The 25,043-nt window shown below is 46.6% G+C and overlaps 1 protein-coding gene across 1 annotated transcript in view; it reads right to left on the minus strand.

Annotated features, from left to right (window-relative positions):
- Positions 1-10,216: 10,216 nt before the first annotated feature.
- The window catches only part of LOC147223914 (mitogen-activated protein kinase kinase kinase 11), a 53,764-nt gene continuing 38,937 nt past the window's right edge, over positions 10,217-25,043 (minus strand). Inside the window, exons 6-10 of the mRNA XM_086166332.1 lie at positions 23,818-23,934; positions 18,141-18,312; positions 17,946-18,058; positions 17,201-17,803; positions 10,217-11,517 (exon numbers count right to left, since the gene is read on the minus strand). Of these exons, the coding sequence (XP_086022458.1) occupies positions 10,916-11,517; positions 17,201-17,803; positions 17,946-18,058; positions 18,141-18,312; positions 23,818-23,934 (1,607 nt within the window). The 3' untranslated portion in view covers positions 10,217-10,915. The remainder of the gene's footprint in view (positions 11,518-17,200; positions 17,804-17,945; positions 18,059-18,140; positions 18,313-23,817; positions 23,935-25,043) is intronic.

Here is a 25,043-nt window from a genome sequence, read left to right on the forward strand (position 1 = left end):
TGACTATGGAATAAAATGTTAGCGACACCCTCGTCGACACAACCAGAAATCGGCCAATCTTAATTTTCAAATCGGGGAGGAAGAACCCAAAAATGTGTCCCTGACCCGCAAGGTTCCACAGGGGCCCGTTTGAGGGCCCCTGCTATTCCAATCACATCTTCTGCCGCTGGGCTTCACCTCTAGTATGCACTGCATGATATACCTCTCTTGAAAACAGATGGAAGCGTTTTCTTTCTGCAGATGTACTTCCAGCCTGCCTTGGTGACCTTGAAGCATGTATGGGCCTAGAACTTTTAAAATCTAACGGCAGTTGGACAGACTTCTTGGTGTTTTGACCACATGGGTCGCTTGGCATCTTATGTGATGTCCATAAACAGAACTTTGGTGTCATGTTATTTTTAACTTTTTATTTTTAACCCTTCAGGGGCCACAGAAAATAAACCACCTACATCTAACCCGGTTCTTTGTATCTCTCACACCAACTAACTTCATACCATCTCACTACTTTCATAAATCTTCTCTTTGGTCTTCCTCTAGACCTCCTGCCTGGCAGCTCCAACCCCAGCATCCTTCTACCAATATTCACTATCCCTCCTCGGTACATGACCCAACCATCTAAGTCTGGCTTCTCTGATCGAATCTCCAAAACATCTAACAAGTGCTGTCCCTCTGATTGACTCATTCCTGATCCTATCCTTCCTCGTCAGTCCCAAATAGAACCTCAGCATCTTCATCTCTGTGACCTCCAGCTCTGCTTCCTGTTTTTTTTCCTTCCCTGTCTTCAAACCATGTAGTATTGCTGGTCTCAGCACTGTCTTCTCCACCTTGCCTTTCCTTCTGACTGATACTCTTTCATCACAAATCAGCCCTGACACTTTTCTCCAGCCGTTCCAACCTGTGACTAACTTTCTTTCTCCTCCTTTCCAGAGCATACCTCCACCTCTCCAGATGTTCCTCCAACTAATCCCTGTTCTCACCACAGATCTCAGTGTCATCTGCAAACATCATGGTCCATAGAAATGTCTAACCTCATCTGCAAGCCTGTCCATCACCACTGCAAACAAGAAGGGACTGAGCTTCTGAGCAGAGCTTATCCCTGATCTACTTCCAGCTCCACCTTGAACTTCTCTGTCACATTTGCAGCACACCTCACCACTGTCTTGCATCTTGCATACATGTCCTGCACCAGCCTAACATACATCTCATCCACTCCAGACTTCCTCATACAAAATCATAGTTCCTCTCCTGGCACCTTGTTGTATGCTTTTTCTACATCTACCGAAGCACAAGGCAAGTCCCTCTGACCTTCTCTATTTATAGTAATTTCTAATTAGACACTCGAATAATACAGCAATGTCCTTGTTTTCCCATTTACAGCAGCTGGCAGAAGTTAACCCATCCTTTCCAGGCACCACCTTGAAACTCTAATCCCACCGTTTATGACAGCTGGAATGCACTATATTTTGGAGTCCTTTCTTTCCTGGCTGTGGCTGTTCCAAACTCACAGCTTTTAACTGGGTAACTTAAGAGTGCACATCTTGCCCTTCCTGGCCCCACTCCACTGGCCATCTGTGCAGTTTAGAATTCCTTTATTTGTTTTTAAGCCTTTAAACTGTCCTGCCCCGCCTTACCTCTCTGAGCTGCTCCGCCCCTACACTCTGCCTGGTCCCTCAGCTCAGCTGACCAGTTGCTCCGAGAGGCACAGATGGGAATATTAGGAAGTTTTTCAACTGTTTTATGGAGCAATCTGCTCCTTCACTGCCCGTACTTTAAGACCCGTCTTAAAATCTACTTCTACTCCGCTGCCTTCGACCCAGAATGAGATATTGATTTTATCGAACAAGACCGATTTAACTTTGTTTTGTCTAATTGTCTGCGTACTTCGTGGCTTCCGGCACTTTTGTTGGTATTTTAGGGTTCTTCTTGTCTTGTGTTTGTTTTATGTCCTTTGTGTTTGACTGCCCCGGTCTACAGCACTTTGATCAAGCGGCTGCTTTGTAAACTGTTTCCGATATAAAGTTGATGGGACAGATGGATAGATTGATATATCTGTGGTTGAATCAGGAACAAAATTGCTGCAAGCCGGACTCAAAATAAATATTCAAAGGAATTCCCTCAAAATATGAGGGAAGTGTTGACAGCTTCACGTTCACTCATTGGTAAATTATGTTTTTTCACAACATTGCTAGACTATTCGGTGAAACGCAATGTCTAAATGGGGTAGTTGGGTAGAGGGGGGCGTCCCCCCCAATCTAAAGGTTGGCGGTTCAGTTCCTGGCTCCTCATATCTGCATGCCGAAGCCTCCAACGGGCAACAAACTGAACCCCAAGTTGCTCCAGATGGCACCTTGTATGCATGAATGGGTGAATGCCATCATGTCAAAGCACTACATAAGCAAAGGGTAGATTTAACTGCATGGCCAAAACTCAACTGGCAATGAAAACATGGAAAGAAAACAAAAAAAAGTCATAAACCTTTAAGTTTAAATAAATCTTAAAAGTTATAAACAGTAGGTTAGTAATAAAAGTAAAAGTTCTTCTGTTTGCAAGCATTTACGGAGGATTAAACCTAGAAATAAAACATCCAATACTTTCTGTGAGGATATAAATGAGACTGCAAACAACTCAGGAGTGTTACATTTTATTTGGTCTTTTTGAGCTTTTTTTTCCGTTGTTTTTCTTTTTAGTTTTTTTTTCCTTTCCACAGGTTAAAACCCATTTGTAATAGTCAAGAGAAATAAAAACTTTTTTTCACATACTGCGTAGAGAAAAAAAACAGTTCTCTAGACACACAACAATAAAAACAGTTGATTAGGCCCAGCCCAGTGCGAGATTTCCAAAAAATGCAACAACAACAAGTTTTCCAAGCCCGACGACCACGAAAAACCGCCGACTCGCGTGAGTGGAGACGCTTCTGAGAGATGTCAAAATGGCTGCCAGAGCAATGCAACGTTTGCCTTTATCACATCGCCTGGGTTGGAAATAAACACACACACACACGCACACGCACACACACACACACACGCACGAGAAAGACATGGAAATGACTCTGGAACCATTACAATAAAAGCAAAATAAGATACAAAGATGGAGGCGAGGGGAACTCTGCCCGCTGCTCCACGGTAGCCGTGAAGGCCCTCGTCTCCATCTAGCAGTTTAATGCACTTAAGAAGTCGGTATGGGTGCCCCGAGGGGCGGGGGTCGACTGCAGTTGGATTTCCGTGTAATGTACTCAAAGAACGTCTTTTTCAAGCTCTGTCAGGAGATTCTCTCGAGTTTCGCTACAAACTGCAGAGGTGTGGGGGTAGTGGAAGATGAATTACCTATATACAGGAGTGACCGAAGTGGGAGAGGTGGAAGGCGAAGTTCATCATCCGCCTCGTGTGAAGCACCCATACGCACATCTTAAATAACTCCAGTGAAAACGTGAAGAAAAACAAAAAACTTTTTTTGTTCGAGTCGACCCATCATCCTAATGTAGACTGCGTTTGAGGCCATCGAGAGAGAGAAATATCCAGTGTAAAAAGATGGCTGTTTATAAATACCCCCCCGCCCCCACCCGCCCCCACATCTATGATCAAATGTCCCCTTCCGGACAAACTCGGACACAACCGCAATGCTGCGAGTAGACCAGATCGCTTTTCGCACAAAACGTTTTGAAACTTGCTCTTCGGGGCGGGGGGGACTTTAGTTTAGTCAGCTGGGGCGAAACGCGAGCATCGGGGGGGGGCGTATCCCTGAACCCTAAGGCGTACTCCCGCTTAAAGGGAAATCCACCCATCAGGATGCTGCTACCGCTCTGCCATATAATTCTAATTACCTTCTTTTATTTGGACTTTTAGGCGCCAAAACGTTCATGTCCGAATGGAGATGCCTGACTCAAACGGCGACGCCTCGTCAGAATTCATTTGGGCAACCTGTGGTTCGAGAGCAGGAGTGTCAACTGTACAATCAAAACAAAACAAACGAAAAAAAAAAAAAAAAAAACAGTTTCATGGTAGTACATATGAAATTGCGAATGTGACTTCTGGAATATGTTGAATCAATTGGCGAGATGATGATGAACCCAATGTCCAACGGGATTCGAGTACTTCTGATTCGATATGAATCGTCATCATCAGAATTAATATATTCGGGGCCAGACAGGTCAATCAGTGCATTTGCTGCACCTTTCAGCATGGAATTTCCTAAACGCACCAGAAAACGTACCAGGCAATAGTGGAACAGGGGCAGATTTTTATGTTCACCCTATACTCAAAACAAATTCCTGGCATATAAAGACTTATCAAGTCAATCAGATCTAAGAAGACAAAGCACCTGTTTTTGGTGGATTTTTGGTGGAGTTTTTGGAATGCAAAGTTGGGGAGCTCTGGTACATCCTGGGCTGCTGATTGCCATTCACATTTAAACCAGATAAATTGACATCCAGGATTAATCAGAAACGGATCAATGGGACTAATTTTTTGGAGGAAGACCTTAGATCCGTGTTTTGGGCAAAGATGTGTGAATGAGAAGGAATGCTTGTACATCCCCTTATTTGACACATGAAAGAAGGAGCAAATGGTTTTATGTTTGTATATGCGGTGTGATTGAGAGGATGAATAGTTTTATGTCTGTAAATGAGGCCGTGGTAATAAATAATTTTGCGTTCAAAGGATATTTACTGAAACAACTAGACTGTAGAAATAAACACGTGTGTGGATGTATATATACATATATATATACATATACACAATATTTATATGTATAAATTAAGAAGGGCTTTTTTTTTGAATGCTCAAATAAAATTACGGAGAGGTCGCTAGGAAACTGTGTGAATAGCAGAGTGGAAAAAAAAGGAGAAATAAATGTAATCCTGACATGACGGCATAATGCTCTTTAGTGGAAAGTGTGTAGTCCCTGAACTTAAGCTTGTCGATTTTTTTTTTTTTTTTTCAAGCTCCAGCCTTCTCCAGCTTTGGTGTTGGAGATGAACCCACTCCATAGCTCCCCGCTCAGTCCTCCCTTTGCCTTGTTTTGGGGGAAAAAAGGACGGCAGATGGTGACCTTGGATGCACAGACTGAAAAGAATTAGAAATAATATGTGCGCCTCGTCAGACCAAGCATTAGCTTACACCTGGCGGCACCTCTCACAGACATGGCTTTTGTCCACAACCCCTCCCCACCGCACCCCCGCCGGGACCTGCCATTCCCATACAGTCGATGAAAGGTCATATTTGATCATTTGGTTTCGGCCTGTTAAAACCAGACAAAGGTCTGGGGCAAATGATCCCGTTTATTATCGTCCAGGAAGCGCAATAAATGTGTCTGGTGGCCCTGATTGCTGCTGGGGAGATAGCTGACGCAGGGTGGATAACCAAGTACTCTCAGAAGTTCCGCTTAATTGCGAATGCAGGAAGTGGAAGTAAACACCGGTGAATCTCCCCCTAAATGGCAAGTTGTCCACTTCACCCGCTTCTATATTTACTCTCAGTTATGCCGAGGCAAGGTTCCATTAATTAAATAAAAGTAAGGTCACCTTGAAATTTTACCTTAGCGGGGCAGCAGTTTGTAAAAAGCCGCACACCCGCCAAGCCAGAACCCAAAAAACTCCCAACAGCACAGCCAGACAGAATGTCTCTGCGGTTGTAGTTCTGCAGAGGCTTGCACAGCCCTCAGTAACCAATTTCCAACATCTGAAGTTCAGGTGGGTTGGTTGGTCTTTTTGTTGTGTTGCAACAAATCTCAGCTGTTCCCAGAGTGGGACCATCCTTGTTATTCTAGCCGGGTTTATATCAGCGAACTTGTCGTTCACAAATGAGTCAGCTCTGACAGTTGTAACTTCAAGAGTTTTCAGGAAAACAGGAAAAATAATTACAGAGTGGGTAAATAGAATCCAGCCCATCCAAGCTGAGTCCTCGGGCATTTTTGGATGCCTGAAAGACTTGGGCTAAAGTGGAAGGATCCCAGTGATGCTTAAAGAAGAGCCATTTGGGAACAAGAAGCTCTTCTGTGGGAGCCGAGCCAAAAGAGACACATCACCGAAAAGAGCCGGACTTCCCGTCACTAGTTCAGATGACGCTTGTAGATGGGTTTACCAGCATCGGGCCAAACATGACGTACCCTTCCCGACCCCATGTGGATCCTTGAATGCTTTTAGAAGTGATTTGAATGGCAGGCGTGAGAGTTGTACGATTTTACTTAAACCCCTATAAATACAGAGAAACAGAATACTTAATCAATGTTCGCCCGGCGCTTTAAAGTCACAGCAACCATTGGCGTCATAAGTAGAAGTGTCTACTGACTGTGCACAATTTACTAAAGGGCAGCTGAAGCTGGAAAAGTCACTTTAAAAGTTGGGTAAAATTTTTTCGTGTTTTCACATCAAAAACATGTGTATAGCCAAGATGCAGCCACTCGCCTCCAAATGAATTATACAACAGGGACGAGTGCAAAATAAGCTTTTAGAAGTAAACAGAAATAAAGTTGGCTTGAATTTAATTGTATTAACTTAACATGTCTCTTGCTTTTTGCGGCTGACCTTATAAACAGAAGAAATCTATTATTTAATTCCGTTCCAGATGAAGTGTCTGTCTTTTGGTAAGGCTTGAGGGCACATGCCAGGGTGTGCCGAACCACCGCCAACTTCAGCATAATCTGCATGTTTGAAATCTGGCATGAATATTGCAGAGGTGGCGGACAAGGCGGAGGTCAAAAGGTCTTTCCTGGATTATTCGATTAAACCCCGTCCTAATTCACTGCACGCAAACGCGAGGTATTTGCATGATTTATGCCGCGGGTGGCTAATTCGGGGTAAATAAGATCGGTGGCGTAGTTCAATTATTTGCCGACCACAAATAGGGCACCGACTGCCGGGCCAAATTCAATTTCAGCACCCTAACAGACTCGGTTAATATCTCGCTCGTTGTGTATTTTCTTTATTAGAGATAATGGCCACTTCTTCTCTTTCGGCGGCGGCGAAGTACCAGTCGCCGCTGAGTACGATACGGGTCAGGGTCACGGGTCGGTCCATCACACAGTCTCATTAGCCGTCATTCTTGTCACGTCCTCTCCCTGTCGCTGCGGGACTAAATGGACGCCGGTGGTCAGATATCACCCGGATTCCCTACCCCCGGCCGAGAAGTCGCTCCCGTTCTCGACGTCGGTCCGTTCTCGGGACTCTGATTTGAGATGACGGACGGCGGGGAGGCCTGGAAGCACGGCACGCCGCAAACCGCTCATCAGGAGTTCCGTCATGGAGTTCCGGCCGGTCGGTAACGGCAGGTGAGTGGCAGCTGGGCTTCCTGCAGCTGACAGCCCGAGTGGTAAATAAAAAAAATCTGAGAGCCGCGGACGACTTCCTGGAAAAGAGCCTCGCTCTTCCCTACGGCAACCGGACTACAGCTCCTTTCGTCAGACTCAGATTAGGCCTTAAGAGCCCAGGTAGGGCTGTGCCATCGATGCGGAAACAGAACCATCCAATCGACGTACAGCAAAGTTTTGTTGGGTTTTTCTCCCCCCGGCGCAGACATTTCTCTTCCCGTCAGCCGGACCCATTTCAGATGTCGTTAGTGGGACGAGAAAAATCCTGGCCCCTTTTGACTCGCGCTGTAACTTAATCACATGTGAGAGGCAGAGCCGATATTGCGAGTAATATTTCATGAAGCCAATTACTCAATGGGCCGGATGGGAACCGTCAGGTAACGACTTCTCAACGTCAGATTGGGCCACAAATGAGTAAGCCGAGCCCCGGAGAGGATGGTGCTGATGAGGTTTGAGTGGCAGGGGGGTGGCGGACCTGGCTGCTTGACGCTCGGAAAATTTGTGACGGGAATAATCAGCCGGATGTTTCAATCGGCTCTGGTGGTTTTTGTCTGTTGACTTGGAGAGACCGGGCCATTACTCATAACTTGTCACTTCTGTAAAAACGCAGCTGGTGAGAACGGGGAGCGGATGTCGGCGGGCGACTTTGCTAAAAGAGGAAGGCGCACTATAAGGGATTTGGGGGCGTACAATGATCCAGGTGGGAAACGGTTCATTTAAGCTTACAGCAAACTCACTTTCTTGTTAAACACCTATTTTTGTGATTTTTTTGGGGGGGGCTTTTATGTTGCATCTGAATCCCTGTTGACGCTGCTCCTCAAGCGATGGGCTACTAAAGTGGACAAATTTCGCTGTATGGAGAAGTGAAACAAAAACAAAGGGCGTTCTTATTTCTTTCTTGTCTAGGAAAGAAAAAGGAAACTCATTAGCTGATTTGTTGGTATTGGTTTTTTTGGGGGGGGGGGGGGAGTCAGATTTGCGACGGCATGCCATTTAGGTCCGTGTATGCAGGACAATAAAGGAGTAACCCCTACGCTAGAGATGATGAGACGTGGGAGCACAGCCGAGCCACTGTTTCAGTTTCATAACAAACTCAGGAGCCCGAGACGCTCCGCAGGAACGATTGTCCTCTAAACAAAGGCGGCCCCGGCAGCAACCTGGCCATTACCGAACAGAGGGCTCCACTGTATTGAAACAAGACTGCCCTGGAGAAATGACCGAAACAAATAAAATAAAAAAAGAGGAGGGAGGTGCAGGAGTTGGAGTGAAAACAGAGAAGGAAGTACTCGTACATCACCGGAGGGGGAAAGACGGAGAGAGAGACCGGTACGAAAAAAATCATCCGGCCGGTGGCAACACAGGGAAAGAAGCAGTATTTGGAAAGATTTCTTTGAAAAGAAGTGATGCGGAAGGACGAGAAGGCGACACGCGGGGGTCTCGGCTTCAAACAAGCCAAAGCGAACATCCAAACGGGTAATTGTTTTTGCTCTTATCAGGAGGCTAATTACGCCCATAGGCCCCCGCTGTTCATCAGCAGGATTATCAAGCTACCCGCAATGCTCTCCGAGCGGTAAGAGCAGCACTTTCAGCTGGTTCCGCCCCCCTCGCAGACGACCTCGGGGAGGATCCGAGGATCGCATTTGGCCCGCGGAAAGATCCCCGGGGGTCGTTTCGAGACGGGACTGCCCGACGCTTGGAAAAATAATAATTTGGCAAAGAAACGGTACTCTCACTTCTGTCTCTCTTCAGCTTACCAAACTGTCAGAGCGATGCTAATCCAACTTAGCATTTCAGCTGCGTTCAATGTAAACCAACGTGCCGAGTCCAAGCGGAAAAGAGTTTTGGGTTCAACACATAACCTTGCAAAAAAAAAAAAAACAAGGAAAAAAACAACCAGCTCAGGTCAATGAAGCATTTCACTTTTTGACATGTATGCTAAGCTAAAGAGCTAAAAAGTGGCGAGTTTTTATTTTTAGGGGCACGAATGAAAAAGTGGGATACCTGCTTTTGGAATTTTCTTTTATGATACCACTATAAATAAAAGTACTAACGGCGTCTCATGAGGGGAGAACAGTCCATTTGAGAACTTCGTATTCTCCATGTCACTCCTCGGAGAAGAACACATTAGCAGCATCCTGACATGGTCACAGTCTCGCTCTCAATACTTTTTGGATCGTCTCGTCCACGTACGAACTTGAACATGTAAAATCGCAACACCTAAAAAAAAAACAAAAAAAACGTCTGAATCGGTAAAAATTCACCAAAATGTGACCCAGTGGTGTCCGTCAAATTTCTAGAATCATTAGCGCTGAGTAACCAGGTGTATCACGAATGACTGTCTTCCAGTTAAGAAATAAAAGACGGGGTTATTGACGAGTGACTGATCAATCGGATGTCAATCATTTGGGAAAAGGAGCGAGAGCAGCAGGACGGCTTCGCAAGGCAGTTAAATTCACTGGAGGATCGCTAACCGACTTGCATATCATAGCATCAGCTGTTGCTTTAAACCAATTTGTCTGAATCTTCGGAAAGTTGACGATAAGAGCGACTTTTTTTTTTTTGGCGATGCCCTTTCGATGCGGCAACCCCCACCCATCCGGCAGGTCCAAACTGACCCTCCACTCGTTTTCGAATAGTTTCCCAGCCCTGGAGCGATCACAGTGGCATTCTTTGGTATACGAGATGGGGGGGGTGCGGGGGGGGGGGGAGAGGGGGTGCCCTGGCATTTCCCCAGGAATGAGACTGGAATGTTATCTTCTTCCAAGCAGGACTGTACGGGTCAGGTCCGGGGAGCGATTTTTCTCCCATAATGCAACAGGCCAGAATCGGTTCGTTAAAAAAAAATTCCTTGAACAATGCATCTAGACACACACACACACACACGCACACACACGCACACACACACACACACTTTTTTTTTCCTGCAAAGCAATGCTAAGCTGCTTTGCAAATTTAAGCCAAATTCATAGCATCTTCCCTATGAGCCAGATTTACCATTCAAGGAATCTTGAAAAAAGATATATATATGTATATATATACACATATATATATATTTATATTAACACTTCACAAAATAAGGCACTCCAACTGTTCATTGTCCTGAATGCTTTCAGTCTGCAGAGAGGTAGAGGCAGATGAAGCTGTGCAAGTCGCCTTATCCACCTCTGCATTGTCACAATGCTTCAAAGGTAGCGGGGGGGAGGGAAGGGGGAGGATGAAAGGTGACACAAGCAGTCTGATAGAATCTGGAGATGGGACTAGTGATCTATGTTCAGCTGCTTCAAAGGGTTAGAGAAACAGAGAGCGAGAGAGGGTGAGTGAGTATCGGGGACCAGCTATCGGTTCACAGGCCGCTAGCTATCCCGCAATCCAACGCGCCGTCGTTCCCTGGCCTTCAGGTCTAAGAAGCAGCAGGCTGATGTATAAATAAGACCTGCGAAGACTCCCTTGGGGGGGCACGGGGAGCGCTCCCTGAGCAGGTCGGGGTGAAGGAGGATTCTTTTCGTTTAAATTTCAAACCCTTGCTCAGATGTTGGGCAAGCTAGCAGGAAAAAGGGCTCCTCCTAGGACAGAAACTTCTTTCAAGATCCAAACGTCAGAGCCACAGCCGCGTTCAGAACCGGTCGTCTCTAAGCTGGGTCGGGGACTTGAAGGGCTTGAGTCCCAGTGTCCTCCTGGGATGGGCTCGCTCTTTGGTTCCGTCCAGGGGCTTGCTGCAAGCCGCCCAGCCGAGGTCGATGAGGGGGGAGTCGGCCGGGTTGAGGGGCGCCACGCGGAACGAGGGCAGGGTCGGCGAGCCGTTGGCGGAGCACGGTGCTGAGCGGGAGGTCGGGAACGGGGCGGAGAAGGGGTCGAACGGCGAGGCCACGTCCGATGCGCTCGAGGGGTCGGCCTTGAGGGCGAAGGGGTCGCAGTCCGGCGAAGGAAAGGGATCGCAGTTAGTGAAGGGGTTTGTGGGGGAGGGCTGGTAGCCCAGGGGAAAGCTGTCCGAGCGGCTTGGGCCGCGGCCGACGCCCGAGCCGCCGCCTCCGGCTGAGATGAAGCTCCAGGGGTCGATGCGGGGGCGTATTGGAGAGGGGCGGGGCCGGGGGATCACGCTGACCTCCAGGCGGCAGGTTTTGGGGCTGCAAAGGGCAGGGTGGGAGTGCAGAGAGTAGGGCGCCGGGGGTTTGTCATCAGAGTCCTGCGTGTCCTGGCACAACGGCAGGTCCAAAACTGGAAAGGACAGGAAAAACGTTAAAGCTCTCTGAATGCGATGCTTTCATAAAGGCTGCCGGAATTACTGCCTTCTGGGGGAAAACAAACACATTCAAATCCGTTGATGACTACCTCACAATATTTCGGCAAACATCTTCACTTCACGGTCTGCAAAGCAAAACCTACTGCAGGTTAAATACGCATCAACTAACAGAACAATTTAAATGTGTTTTGGCTCCATGGCTGCAAAAAGGAAAATGAGAAAACGCAATAAGGCAATAAGACATTAGAACATACACCCATCATCTTGCACTATGGCCATACAAAAAAAAAAACAAGTGGAAACCATGTAGAAGCATTAAACCTTTTTAAAAATCATATATTACCAAAACTGCTCAATAAGCTCCTCCTCTGTGGAAGTATTCTCCATTTTTTGATCCAAGGTGCTAACGCTCTCTATGTTTAAGATAAGGTGAAAAAAATTAAAGTCCATGCCAAGCTCGCCCCAAGTGAAGCTGCCATAGTCTCACTCTGCGGAGGAAAATCCCATGATGCACCTCTCATTCTTCATCTCCCTTTACTTTCTGCACTCACGTCCCTCCAACAGAGCATTTCTTTCATGACTATTAAAGCTATTATTTTATGATTTCAGCTGTTGTGCTTCCCAACCCTCACACATCCCTCTAACACACTCTCTACCTTTGTCCTATCTCTTCAACTGATCGAGGCAAAAGGTCGCCCACATTGAGCTTGGTTCTGTGGTCCAGACTTGCTCAACATGCAGGGGGACAACTTAAAACTTCCCAAACAGGCTAACTAATAACAGGTAATAAGCAAGAGAAACAAACCTGAGATTTTCTTGCAAAAAAAAAGCCTAAGTTTTGGGAAACATCAGCAGGACCATTATGCTTTAATCCAAAATCCAAATGACCACATACCAGCCAAAAGGTCATCTGGAGCCAGAGAAATGTTAGTGAGAGACCAAAACGCTCTTATTTGTAGAAGGTAAAAAGACCTGCGAATTAAACAAAAGCAGCTTTGGGAAAGAAAAGGTCTGAGAACAGATCTAAGAACTGTCCATTCCAAGAAGTAGCCTCCTCCAGGGAACATATTAGTTTTGCATTACCAAAGGCAAAAGGGACCGCCGTAGTGCCTGCAACCATACGCTATACCGATCAGAAATGCTAACGCGCAGCTGCTACGATTAAAACGAACCATCGGGTTCACAGAGCGTTGATGAAATTAGTCTGAATTGAATACAAAACGACAGAACTGGGGGATGGCGGCTGTAAATCAGCGGCGACAAGAACATTTCGAACTGAATTAATCTACCTGAAAGTGCATTTGCTGAAAGGCGACATCTGGCGAAAGCCACACGGTTTTATTTACATCAACAGTGGCCCACTGAGGCTGCTAAGCTTTTTAGGACTGAGAAGAAGGTGCACGCAGAGGTCACGGGGAGCTGGGAGAAGACGAAGGCATTCATTTCTCCCTTTTTAAGGGCGCATTCACCGCCAGCATCCTCGGATCAGGCTGCCTATTCATCCAAGCCGGTCATTACAGTCAATAAAACCAAATGAGATGTTTGGGTGAAACACTCGCCGTCTAATTATGTGTATTTGTGTTTGTTTTGTTTTTTTTAGGTCTCCGAGGTGAGGGGAGCGTGCGGTTTGTAAGATTACGCTTGTTAAGGTTAAAAAAAAACCTGCGACGCGGGTCTACCTGAGGGCAGAACTGTGACGGGCGCACTGTGGAGAATCTGCTGGCTTTGTGAGTCAAACGGACCAAATGTGGAGTGTGAAATGTTACCGGAGGGCAGTCTTAGAGCTCTTGTACGGCCCACTCGCTCTCAGAAGAAGCCATACCCACGCCGGCATCACTACTGCGCCAAAGCCAGCAGGGGCTTCCAGGAAATGCATTTGTCTTTTGTAGGAAAAACAAGCGGATGTACTGTAAATGAAAACACTGTTGATTATGCTGATACCGGATCGAAACGAAAACTCTGCATGTGTCTCGCGAAAACTGAGATTTTTCTCCCCCCCACTACATGTTGAATTATAAACTGAAAAGGCTGTTAATCTCCCCTGGATGTTACATGTAAAAATAAATGAACATTTGCATAGTAGCGCACGATGACGTGCTGGGATGTATAAAGTTGGGCCAAACGGCGTGTCAACACCACCCAGACCATCTGAAACATTATTATTAGGAAACGTAGCCGCCTCAGCAGTTTAGCCATAGCTTCTCAAATTGTGGGGCGATGCCAGGGGGCTGTACTAAAATAAATTATAATTGCACATCCACAGTAGGTTACAGTGGCGCTCTCACTGTAAGGGTGTGCGTGGAGTATCAGCTCTATGGTGCACGTTTTTTTTGCATTGAGCATGTGCACACACACCACAGAGCAAGAGATATGGAGTGCGTTTAACAAACCCTCAAGAGACACCATGGAAAAATGTTTAACAGGGATGATAAGAAAGGCAGAAAGAGACGAAGATAATGAGACAAGCAAAAGTCACCCGAAAGCTAAGATGAGGAAATATGACGAAGCGTATGTAAAGCGGAAGAAGCAAGTTAAAAGTTGCTGATCAATATGAATTAATTATTATTTATTGATTTTATTTAATTTTGTTCTTCCAGTATCAAATGGTTCAGTCGGTCAAAAAATGTTTATAGTTTAAATAAAGATTTCATTTTTCTTAAACTTCAAGCAAATTGATGCACTTTAAATCTTGTCTGTTACAGACTAAAAAACAATGTTAATAACGTTATTCTTCGTTGCAAGTTGATATATATATATATATATCTTTTTTCATTTCTTTAATGTTAATAAGGCTTTGTTATGCAGAGGTGTATATGTAACAACTTCATAGACAAATTGTACTATAGTTATAGTTGCGGCGGGGGGCGCAAAATGTTTTCTTCTTCCAAGGGGGGCATATCAGAAAATAATTGAGAAGCACTGAATTAAGCTAAGACGAGACTATCAGCAGTATTTTTTCCTCATCAATGCACTCATATGTTATCCATACCACTTATCCTGCACTCAGGGTCGCGGGAGGGCTGGAGCCTGCTCAGGCTGTTCGGTGACAGGCAGGGTTCACCCTATACCCATCCCACGTCTGGACAATGAAGGGTCTCAAATGAAACTCCTGCATGTGCACGGACAGTGGAGAACCCTGAGGAACCCCACGCAGACACGGGGAGAACATGGAGGCTCCACACAGGAAGGTCCCCTTGTGGGAATGCAAGCAGGGATCCTCTCGCTGTGAGGCAGAAGTGCTCGGAGTCAACGTGGCTCAGGGATTGTTGAGCACTCGTACGTCGAAACTAACATATCCTTGGTTGGGTTCCCGCGCTCCTTCTAGCCAGTCGAAGTGTTGTTGAGCACGAGACTGAACCCTACCTGCGCCCCTGGAGCTACTCTGTAGCCGCCTTCTACTCATGGTTTATCTATGATAAGTTAAAGGCAGCAGTTGAATTTAGCTGATGTGTTTCCTGTATAACTAAATGTGACAATAAAGCTCTTTTTTCTTCTGTCCTCTAAACAGCAACATTTATTCATTTATTTACTAAGTTATTTCTGCCTTCTCACAATGAGACGAACTCTGACTTGACAGTGGAAAAAAAAAAAAACAGCAAAAAAAAGAGAAAATAAATTGGGATGCTAGTTCTCGCTTTGCTTTGCAAGTATTTGCGGTGTAGTGCGGAAGGCCAGCTGTTACCTGAGATATGCAAATGTCTGCAGACAAGCTTTTGATGTAAATGGGGAGAAAAAAGCGGCAGCGCATCACGGAAGGCCCCTCGTGCCGTGAAAATCTGCCTAAAAAGGCAAAATAAAAACTCTGTGAGGGGGGCGTTGTCATGCCAGGAGTGTTTGCTGCTCAAGGTGAAATGTTGTGTCAGATTAGTCGGGGTAATCTGGCTGAACAGCGCAGCTTTAAAAAAATAAAACAAATAACTTGCTGAATCAATCAGATGAATGGGATTTAATTGAAAAGAGCCCTGCTGCATTTTTATTTTTTAGGCAGGAATTGCAAAAGTGGTTCGCACTCTTCACAGCATGAAGTTCCCAGGTTGCAGCAGGGGACTTTCCCGTGTGGGGTCTCCATGTTTGCCCCATATCTGCGTGGGTTTCGTCTTGGTTCTCCAGTTTCTGAAGAAATGTGGCAGGTTCACTGGAGACACCAAATTGGCCAGTTGTGAACGCTAGTTTGTCTTGAGTCCAGCACCTCCAACGTGCAAGAGTGCAAGATAAGTGATACGGACGATGAATGAATGAACGGCCAGATAAATGAAATCTATTGATGGGTGAATGAAAACCAGGTGAAATATAACCGCAGCAGAGGCTGCAGAGATGTTCTGCCGCTCCCTGCACTTTCGACGTGTCTTTATATTTTTGTTTTTGGTTTGCAGAATTGAGACCTTCTTTCGCGTTTTCCCTCAAACTGCCATCGGGTTTCAGGTCAGCGCAACTTTCCTTTTTGTTTCTTCAGGCTCCAATTCCAACGAAGTTAACAATGTTTTGGAGAGAAGGTCAAAGAAGCCATTATGGGATGGTTGGGTAAAGTACAGAGGAGGGATGGTGAATATGTTTGTAAACAGATGCTGGAATTGGAGCTGCCAGGCGGGAGGTCGCCAGGAAGACCAAAGAGAAGATTTATGGACGTAGTGAGAGAGGATATGAATTAGTTGGTGTGAGAGAGGAGGATAAAGAGAACAGGGTTAGATGGAGAAAGTTGATTTGCTGTTGCGACCCCTGAAGGGAAAAGCCCAAAAGAAAAGATGAAGGAGACTGAAGAGTCATCGCGCAGATGTTCCTGTGGTTTGCTCCGCTTCGGATGCATATTTTTTATTCCCTCATTCAAGCTGCCTATTTTTTGGGGCTTTTTCAGGGGTGTTCGTATAACAGATCATTTTTCTGTGTGATTTAATTTCCTCTGCCGTCGGGAGTGGCCGGGAGAAAAACGTCCGTCTGGCTGTGCGTACGTTCACACCCAGCCGTCAGCTGTCAATCACAATGTCGTTTCCATGCATTCTTTCATCAACACCTTGCAGGCCATGTCGAGCGTTTCCTTAAGGCAGGACAATGTTAAGATCTTTTGCCTGTAAGGATTTCCATGGCAACCGTGTTGTGACAGCTTTATGTGTTTTTTTTTTGTGCATCCGTTTGAAGTTTGTTAAATAGTGACATTACCGACAAATGAGGCAGTTTCATATGCTTCCCCTTTGGCTAACGTCATTACTTGGAGTGTTTATGCAAATTATCCCCCCAAAAAACAAGTGAAAACGTTGCGGATAAATTAAGGAGAAGACGGGAACTGGAGGTAGCAGAGAGATGAAGATTTGAGGAATCTTCTTTGGGAGCCAGGAAGTTATTCAGGACCAGGAATGAGTCCAACAGAGATGTTTAGATGTTCTGGAGATAAAAATCAGACTGAGATGGTTTGGACAAGGACAGAAGGGGTGATGGTGAAGACCTGGATAGAAGGATGCCTCAGGAGGACTGAAGAGATTTTTCGGTGGATAGAAAGAGGAGATAAGGTTAGTTGGTGTGATAGAAGAAGATACAGAGGGTTAGATGGAAGACGGTACCCTGAAGGGAGCAGCCAGAGAAGAATTAGGCTCTGCTTTCATTCCAAAACCAAAATAATAATATGTTGGATGGGTGTGTGTGAGACGGGGCGGTTATGAGACAGACCTAACTGAGAGGCGTGCAGACCCTGGCTCGACCTCCTCCTCTTGTGTTCCGACGTGTCGCAGCCCAGGTCACCGTTGGTCGAATGGAAAGCGGCGTTCCACTCTAGCGGGCTGGCTCGCCCGTGCCGGGCAGGGACTCCGGGGCTCTGCGGGCTGTGCTGGTGCTGGTGGTCGCCTCTCTCGCGGGGGTGCGGCGGTGGCGGCGCCAGGGGCAGTGGCTTCAGCTCTTGGTGCTGCAGGGCTAAATCCAGCAGCGGCCTGGGCAGCGGCTCAGAGGTGGAGAAGGTGATGAGGTCGTCCACGACAGGGGGTTCCGGCACTGGAGGCCTCGGGGTCAAGGGCTCCGGCTCAGACGGCGCACACTCCTCCAAGGAGGGGAGGTTAGTCCGCGGGGGAACTCTGGGTGGGATGTCCAGGCATCGGCCGAGTCCCACGGACGCCAGCAGGGAGCTGCTGCCGAGCAGAGCCCGGTGGGTGCTCTTCACCAGGCCGCTCATGGGGCCCCTCTCGGGCCGAGGGGAGCCGGCTGGAGAGGAGCCCCCTTCCTCGCTGCCCGAGTCCCCCTGCGGTAGAGGGAGCCGCAGGCTGTCCTTCGGCGACGAGCCTGCGAGTAGAGAAAAGGTTTCTTTTTGCAAGACAGAAAAACACACTCAATGCATTTATTATTCATCTGCCATCTATTTATAATTCACGCTCGTGCAGGGGAAATTACAGCAGCGGCTAATGGACAGTGTGAGCCTCGGTACCATTCTGAGCAGGAGGAGGGGTCGGCGTGGAGGGCCGGTACTCCTCAAAGTCGTCCTTGGACTCGCCGTTCTCATTGCTGTCTGACACCAGGAGCTTGGCTCTCATGGACAGGCTGGATTTAATCAGAGAGGGATGCGCGGTTAGGTGACAACATACTTGATCACGCGTTCAGAAACGCAACCGTCTTGCCATACCTGCTTTCCTGGGGACTCAGACGCAGCACCTTGGGACTCTTGGGGCTCTTGGGGCTCTGGGGCCTCCACCCGGGGCCCAGTCGCAGATCCCCATTGGCTTGTTTGAGAGAGGGAGCCTCCAGGGGCCAGACTGGACTCAGACCGAACGTTCGGCTGTTGTCACTGGGGCTGACTGCGGGAAAAGAGTCATGCAAAATGAAAGCATGAATGATTTAAAAAAACAAAACGTGGACGTCTCTACATGTGGCCATTCGACCGACTCTGGCTGACTGCCCAAAGACAGTTGGGACAGAAGCCTCACAACCCTGAGCACAGGAAGTGTTTGTCAAATGGTGATGGCTCCACCATTAGACTCCAATGCATGTTCATTAACCCCCGACTAGTTAAAGTCTATATTTCTACCGGTAGCTTTGCGATTTAGTTGATAATGCCGTTACTGTTGACCTTCAAATTGTTTCCAGATCCTGACATGAGATAAATTAGCTATGAATTAGTCGAAGAGAGACCAAAGAATCAGCAACGTGCTAACTAAAGCATCACTTGCCATTCATTGACAGCCCAGGGTCTGCTAACACCTTCATCCTGCTGGTCTATGTAACAACTGCGGAGTGTTGCAACAAGATTGTGTGTGTGCCTATGTCAACATCTCACACACCTTGTCTACAACTTCTCACAACACCTCACGCCATTTATTGCACAGTGCGCCTTTTGGGAGCGCTGATGGAATTTCCCCCAAGCCTAACACCCAACATGATATGGTTTAATTAACCTGGCACAAGAAGTTGTGGTGCTAAGTGAGAAGATCTTTTGCTCGCTCTTCTTTGGCTTTCAGTAAATATAAGTTGGCCCCGGCCATGGAATCCCTTCGTCAAACATTTTCAAGCTTGTTATTTACCCGACTCTGGTTGGAGAGATGTGCTATCATTCGAGTGAGTCTCTTGTTTGCTCATGAGCTCTTGTTTCGGGAGGTTAAAAATCCATTTTTGGTTTGACTGATGTTAACCCTCCGCTGTGTGCAAAAGTTTCTCCAAAGCAAAACCCAAGGGGTGGTGGGGTGAGCCGTCAAGTCCCAAGCCCGCCTGCTGCGCTTTGACTTTGTGATGTGGACACGCACGCACACGCACACACACACGCACACACACACACACAGTCAATCACGGGTGCCGTTCTTTCCTGAATAATAACCAGAAACAGCAGGGTGAACAGAAACATATCTGTTTCCCCCCCAAATAAGAGATAACAGCTATTTTTCTAGACTGAGTTGCGGTTTCGGGGGGGGGGGGGGGGGGGGGGCAAGTCAACCCGGACATCCCGATCCCAAATGATGTACTCTTAACAAGCCAAAAAAGACGTATTACCTTAACCCCTGCACAGGGAGCACTAAGGATGCCCTAGTCAACCACCTCCTCTGTTGGAAAGGAGAAGAACCTCCACCCCAAGACCCTTCCAGGCAGCTGACATCCTCGTCTTCACACCAAAGCCGGTATGCGACAGCTCAATGTGGACCGGCGCCAAAGCCGCCGTTGATCCCACTCCAACATTACACCAGACTCAAGCAGCAATTACGCCGCTGAATCTGCAATTGGGCGCTGCCCTTACAAACGGCTGCGATAGGATCCCTCCACTGACTGCAGCTACAATGGAAAAGGCCGTTTGGCGAGCCGAAGCAAAGGATAACAGAGAATTAACTGGAGACCCACGGAATTCGAATCTGATGTAGAATTCCGAGTAAAATGTACAGATGGACAATTTCATTAAATCGGGCAGACCTGGCTTTAAGGGTCACAAGCACAGTTGCTCTTCAGCAAAAAATTCCCTCGAAGGTATGCATAAGTTACAGCATAGGGTATGTCACTATTCAAAGGGGCCACGTTAACTATGGGATGGGTTGAAAAATCCTTTAATTTTCTTAACATTCGGTTATACATGAAGCACTACATCAGTGAAATTCGACTGCTGCATTTAACCCATGGTGGACGACCCATGAGCAGCAGGCAGCTTCCTTGCAGTGCCAAGGGTGCGGTTAAGGGTTCAGTGGCTTGCTCAACAACACTTCGGCAGATGAGGAGGATCTCAGGAATCAAACCAGGGATGTTTGCGTCTGAGATGACCCTTCGAACCACCTAAGCCACAAAACCCTTACAGCTTGATACTTCTGCATCGTCCGCTTGGAATAAAGAACTTTGTGCTCGCACCCACAGCTTGCTTTCTTGCCACGGTTTTTTATACTCTATGAAAAAAACAACTGCAGAATCCCTGGGAAGTTCTCGTAGGTCCGCCTACTGCAGCACACATCATGCGTGTTAGACATTGCAGAATTCTGACACAAACAAAAATGGTTAATGGCAAAATGGCAAATTCTGAAACTCGTTTAATATGGCGGTCGAGCTGCTGAAGCGAGGTGGACAGCATCGGGATTGACTTCCTCCCACCACCCTTCATGTGTGCATGCCATTTGGCCTTTCCCAATTTGACAAGAAACAATCTTTAGTAATAGATGCTCTTGTAGGTACACAAACCCCAGGCTACCTATTTCCAAGAATTACTCGCCATTTATGTGTCCTTCTACAACTCTGGTTGTACCTCTTCTTGTCAAAATCTTCTTGTCATGGCAACTGGACTTGAATTTCTTCACTAGAAGTTCTTCACCCCTCATCCCAGAGGCTTCTTCAATTATCTTAGTATCTATTGCTGCACAGCTTCCTGCTCCCAGAGAAAAGCCGGAATGCCAACACTTATGCTCTTTAGCATCAATCATTCATCCAACAGATTTCTGACCCATCACACAACAGTTCTCAGATACCATGCAAGTCAAAGGTTCTGTCCAGAAGGTGTGTCGAGAAGATGTTCCAGCCCTCATCTGAGAGGGCCTCTTCAATTCCACTGAACTGAAGAAACCTCTTCAAGTGAAGAAAATTCAAGTCTGTTTGCCACGACAAGAAGATTTCAACAAGAATTTACCTTTAGCCAAGTCACTCTGCAATCAAATAGGTTTCAGCCATCAGTATCCATGATTGAATTCTTCCAATCAAAAGCCAGAGCTCATGAGCAAACCTCAGAACAGGAATGTAAACTGAGCTTCAGTCTTTTAGTCAACTCCTCCTCCTTCACCACAATACCAGCTGTGAAGCCCACTCATCATTCCTGGGTGTCCTGCTGCTCTGCAGGCCAAACTCACACTCGATTTTCAGTATTTGGGCGTCGGTCACAAGCCCAATGAAAACAGAAGACGCTGTGGCAGAGGGCAAAATGGACCACGAGCTCAAGTGTATTCACGATGTCTGCAGAAGACGGGCTGAAATACATCAATATCAATTTTTAGTCCATCACTAATTTTTCATCAGTAAGACAGAGGATATATTTGAATTGGGAATTAATATTTTGACAAGCGAGATATGCATTGTAGACATCGTGAATTAGTCAAATTAATCTCACCTCCATGGATTTCTTGGCTCGGCACTTCAACAAGTCAAAGTACATTATTAATATCTACAATTATCTCGGCCACCCACTATCACATCATATATTTAATCACTTTCAGCATCTCGTCAAGTGATGGCTGATGCTATGTCCGATAAATTATTAGATGAAATTAGCCTTAGTTGTGCGAAATAAGTCACAGCACAAAAGTGAGAATCTGAGGATATCAATACAGATAAGGCGTTGACGGGCTACACAGACAGCCAGAGCTGCTTTTGGACAGCACAGGTTGAAGAACTATTCAGCTCCAAGTCGTTTCCAGGAAGTAGCCTCCTCCAGGGGAGCCTTTCAGTTTTCCATCTCCACAGGCAGTGGGAATGGAACCACGATAAGCAAAGGCCTGTGACGTGCACCTTCAGCTCTACACTCGAAAACAAACCACCAAGAAGAAGAGGAGGATGACGACACACATAACACAGGCGTGGGAGCTTCCTCAGCGTTCATGGAATAACCATCATGGAACATCAGATGGCTGAAGTGTTTTTATCTTATCCCTCCACTGCTTTGCTGTGTGAAAAACTCTGTTAGCTAACTCCCTACTTATTTTGGCCAAAATGTTGATGTTTCTCTGCAAGCCCTGGAAATCCCTCTGAGGCCAAGCTGGCACGAAGAACTTGGACTTCTTCATCGGCTCATTTCTCACCAGTTCTGTCTGTTTTTTGCCATTTGCAAGAAACAGCTGACCAATGACCACACTAAAAATGGCGCTCCGCTGTCCGTGTGAAGTATCTGGTAATGGGGATGGTTTATGAGTTCCACCAATCACCTACGTCATGATCACCAATGAAACCATGAAAAAACCCAGCTTTGGAGTAGGAGCTAGAATGGTTCAAGGAGCTGAGGTCCACGGTCCCTGGGTCCTGAGATGTCCGGATGCGTAAAGAAAAAGGTTGAGGTTCTGAAGAAGATCTAGGAATCCCAAATGTTCCTACAGCGCAAAAGCGGCTAATAAAAAAGAAAGCGGAGAGCAACAAGAAATCGTTTTTTTTTTTTTTTGTGCGCGCTCTTGAAAAGGGTAACTCCCATAACAGTTATTTAGCTGGAATTAGCACGCCGTCCTTCACTATTGAAGTAAGGGAAAATCTTGATAAATTGGGCTCTTCTAGCTAGCGCTAATCAACTTGGCAGTTCTTTAGACTCATACTAATACGGAGGGGGCTCTCGCAATAAATCACTACTTGCTACTGAGAGGGCAGGGATAAATATCCACTAAACACATTTTAATGACAGGCACACTCGTGGCTTAGTGATTGCCATTAAGGAGAGTCATTAAGAAGTAAAGAAAACCAGCCTTCTATTTAATGAATAAATTACGCTGGCAGATGTTTGGGGTTTACTCTCTGGCCTCAGATGGTGGTTCTTGGGGAAAAAAAAAAAAGGAAAAAGAAAAACAAAATCTCTTTCATTGCCTGTTGGTGCACCACGAATTTACCTCAGGTTATTTATTTATTTATTTTTTAATATAAAGATGCTCTGTGACCTACTGGCTACATATCGTCCTCCGCCCGAAGGGGAAAGATCTCAGAGCGTTTGTCTCGGAGGCTGACAAGTGGGGGAGTATTGTAAATCTCCGCCGCCACCGCAGCCCCCTTTCTCCTCGAACAATGAATTCCTCCCTCCATATTTTTAATTCAGTAAACTGCACTGTGGCCGCCGCGCAGCATATAAAACCCGCGGGCGGCCTCAGGCCCGGAAAGCGCGACTCGACGGCTCCCCCCGCTGCCGCAGCGCTGCAACTGCGAGGCAGGGAGGGGAGGCGGTGCAGCGGCAGGCAGACGGAGGGGGGGGGGGTGCCTTGAAGTTGCTTAGAGGTGTTGAACTACTGAGAGGAAGTCAGATAATATTTGGACTAGAACTGACTATTAAGGAAAAGGGTGCATATGTGCATGTGTGTGTGTGTGTGCGTGTGTGTGCGAATGAGAGCAGAAAGTCAGGGGAGGAAAGAGAAACAAGGGGGGGGCGCGGGGAAATTGGGGGGTGCAAAAATGACGAGTGGGTGGTTGAGAGAACATGAAAGGGGAGAATTTGGAAACAGAAATGTAATGATGCAACAGATCCTGTGTGTTGGGGGGGGTCGAGCCATCCCACATTCTTTTGATTTTCTTTTTGATTTCATATCCTCACAGAGAGAACACACACATGCACCTGGGATGCTGAGCGGCGTGTGTGTGTGTGTGTGTTTTGTGACCATACTCACGCTGGATCGCGCGGAAACGTGGGCCGAAAGAGGGCGACGAGCCCGAACCCAAATCAGGGGAGTTGCGCCTCTTCTCCAGGCCAGGGGACGCCTGCACCGTGATCTTGTGAATGAAATCTGTAACACACACACACAAATGATGATGATGATGAGGATATGCCTCCACCTGGCTAGGTAGAGCATTCCATTAACGTCACATACTCCAGAAGCATCACTCCCTGTAATGGTGCAAAGACAGCTTGGTAACAAACACTAACAAAAGTAAAATGTTTATAAATCGCAGCTGTTTAAGTGCATTTGGGTTATTACAGGAAAGGAGGCAACTGATATCTGCACTTGCAGAGAAGGAAGCGTCTGTGTCATCTTCAAAGCACATCCTGAACGTTCTGCTGCGAGGCTGAGGCCTGCCGAGCCGTCCATTCCCCGGCCGGCGACCGATAGCGGGGGATTAAGAACGTGTCAGCTGCTCCAACAAACGCTGACCCATGTGATGAGCTGAGGGATTTTTACATTTAAAAAAAAAGGAATAGAAGCTGTCCAAATTGATCTCTTCTGTGCCTGACTCGGACCTGGATTACTTAATATAGATCCTCTCTGCACTGTCAGACGGAGCGAGTTGATTCAAGGGTCGCGACCACTTTTCCGCCGCTGACGTTTGGAAAACCCAGTCAAATGCAGCTCCGTGAGAAAAATTGATGAGCGGAGTATTTCGTAACACCATTTGCAATGGCTTTTTTTATTTATGATTTTATTTTTGACAGAAAAAAAATGGCTATTTCTTGCTCAAGTAACAAGGAACTTTGTAATTTGTGGCACAACACAACAGCTATGCTTGCCACCTGCTCAGGTAGCTGTAATTCATATATTCAAGGAAAACTGGCAGAGGCTCCAAAGGTGGCAACACCTTCTGAAAGTATCTTTCTGTTGCAGGTATTAGAAATTCGGGTAATCATGCTGGCTGATGCTGATGAACCTGATGACCTGACTTTTTGGTTAATCATAATAATAGCGGTCTAAGCTTCTTCTTCTTTTCCTTTGAATTTTGGGTTGCCACAGTGAATCAACCATCTCCATCTAAGTCTATTCTACATAAATCTTCTCTTTGGTCTTCCTCTAGACCTCCTGCCTGGCAGCTCCATTTCCAGCATCTGTCTACCAATATATTGACTATCCCTCCTCTGTACATGACCCAACCATCTCAGTCTGGCTTCTCCGATCTTATCCAA

Source organism: Fistularia commersonii, chromosome 19 (assembly GCF_037954325.1).
Source record: "Fistularia commersonii isolate RoL2024-O1a breed Wild chromosome 19, RoL_Fcom_v1.0, whole genome shotgun sequence".
Taxonomy (NCBI): domain Eukaryota; kingdom Metazoa; phylum Chordata; class Actinopteri; order Syngnathiformes; family Fistulariidae; genus Fistularia; species Fistularia commersonii.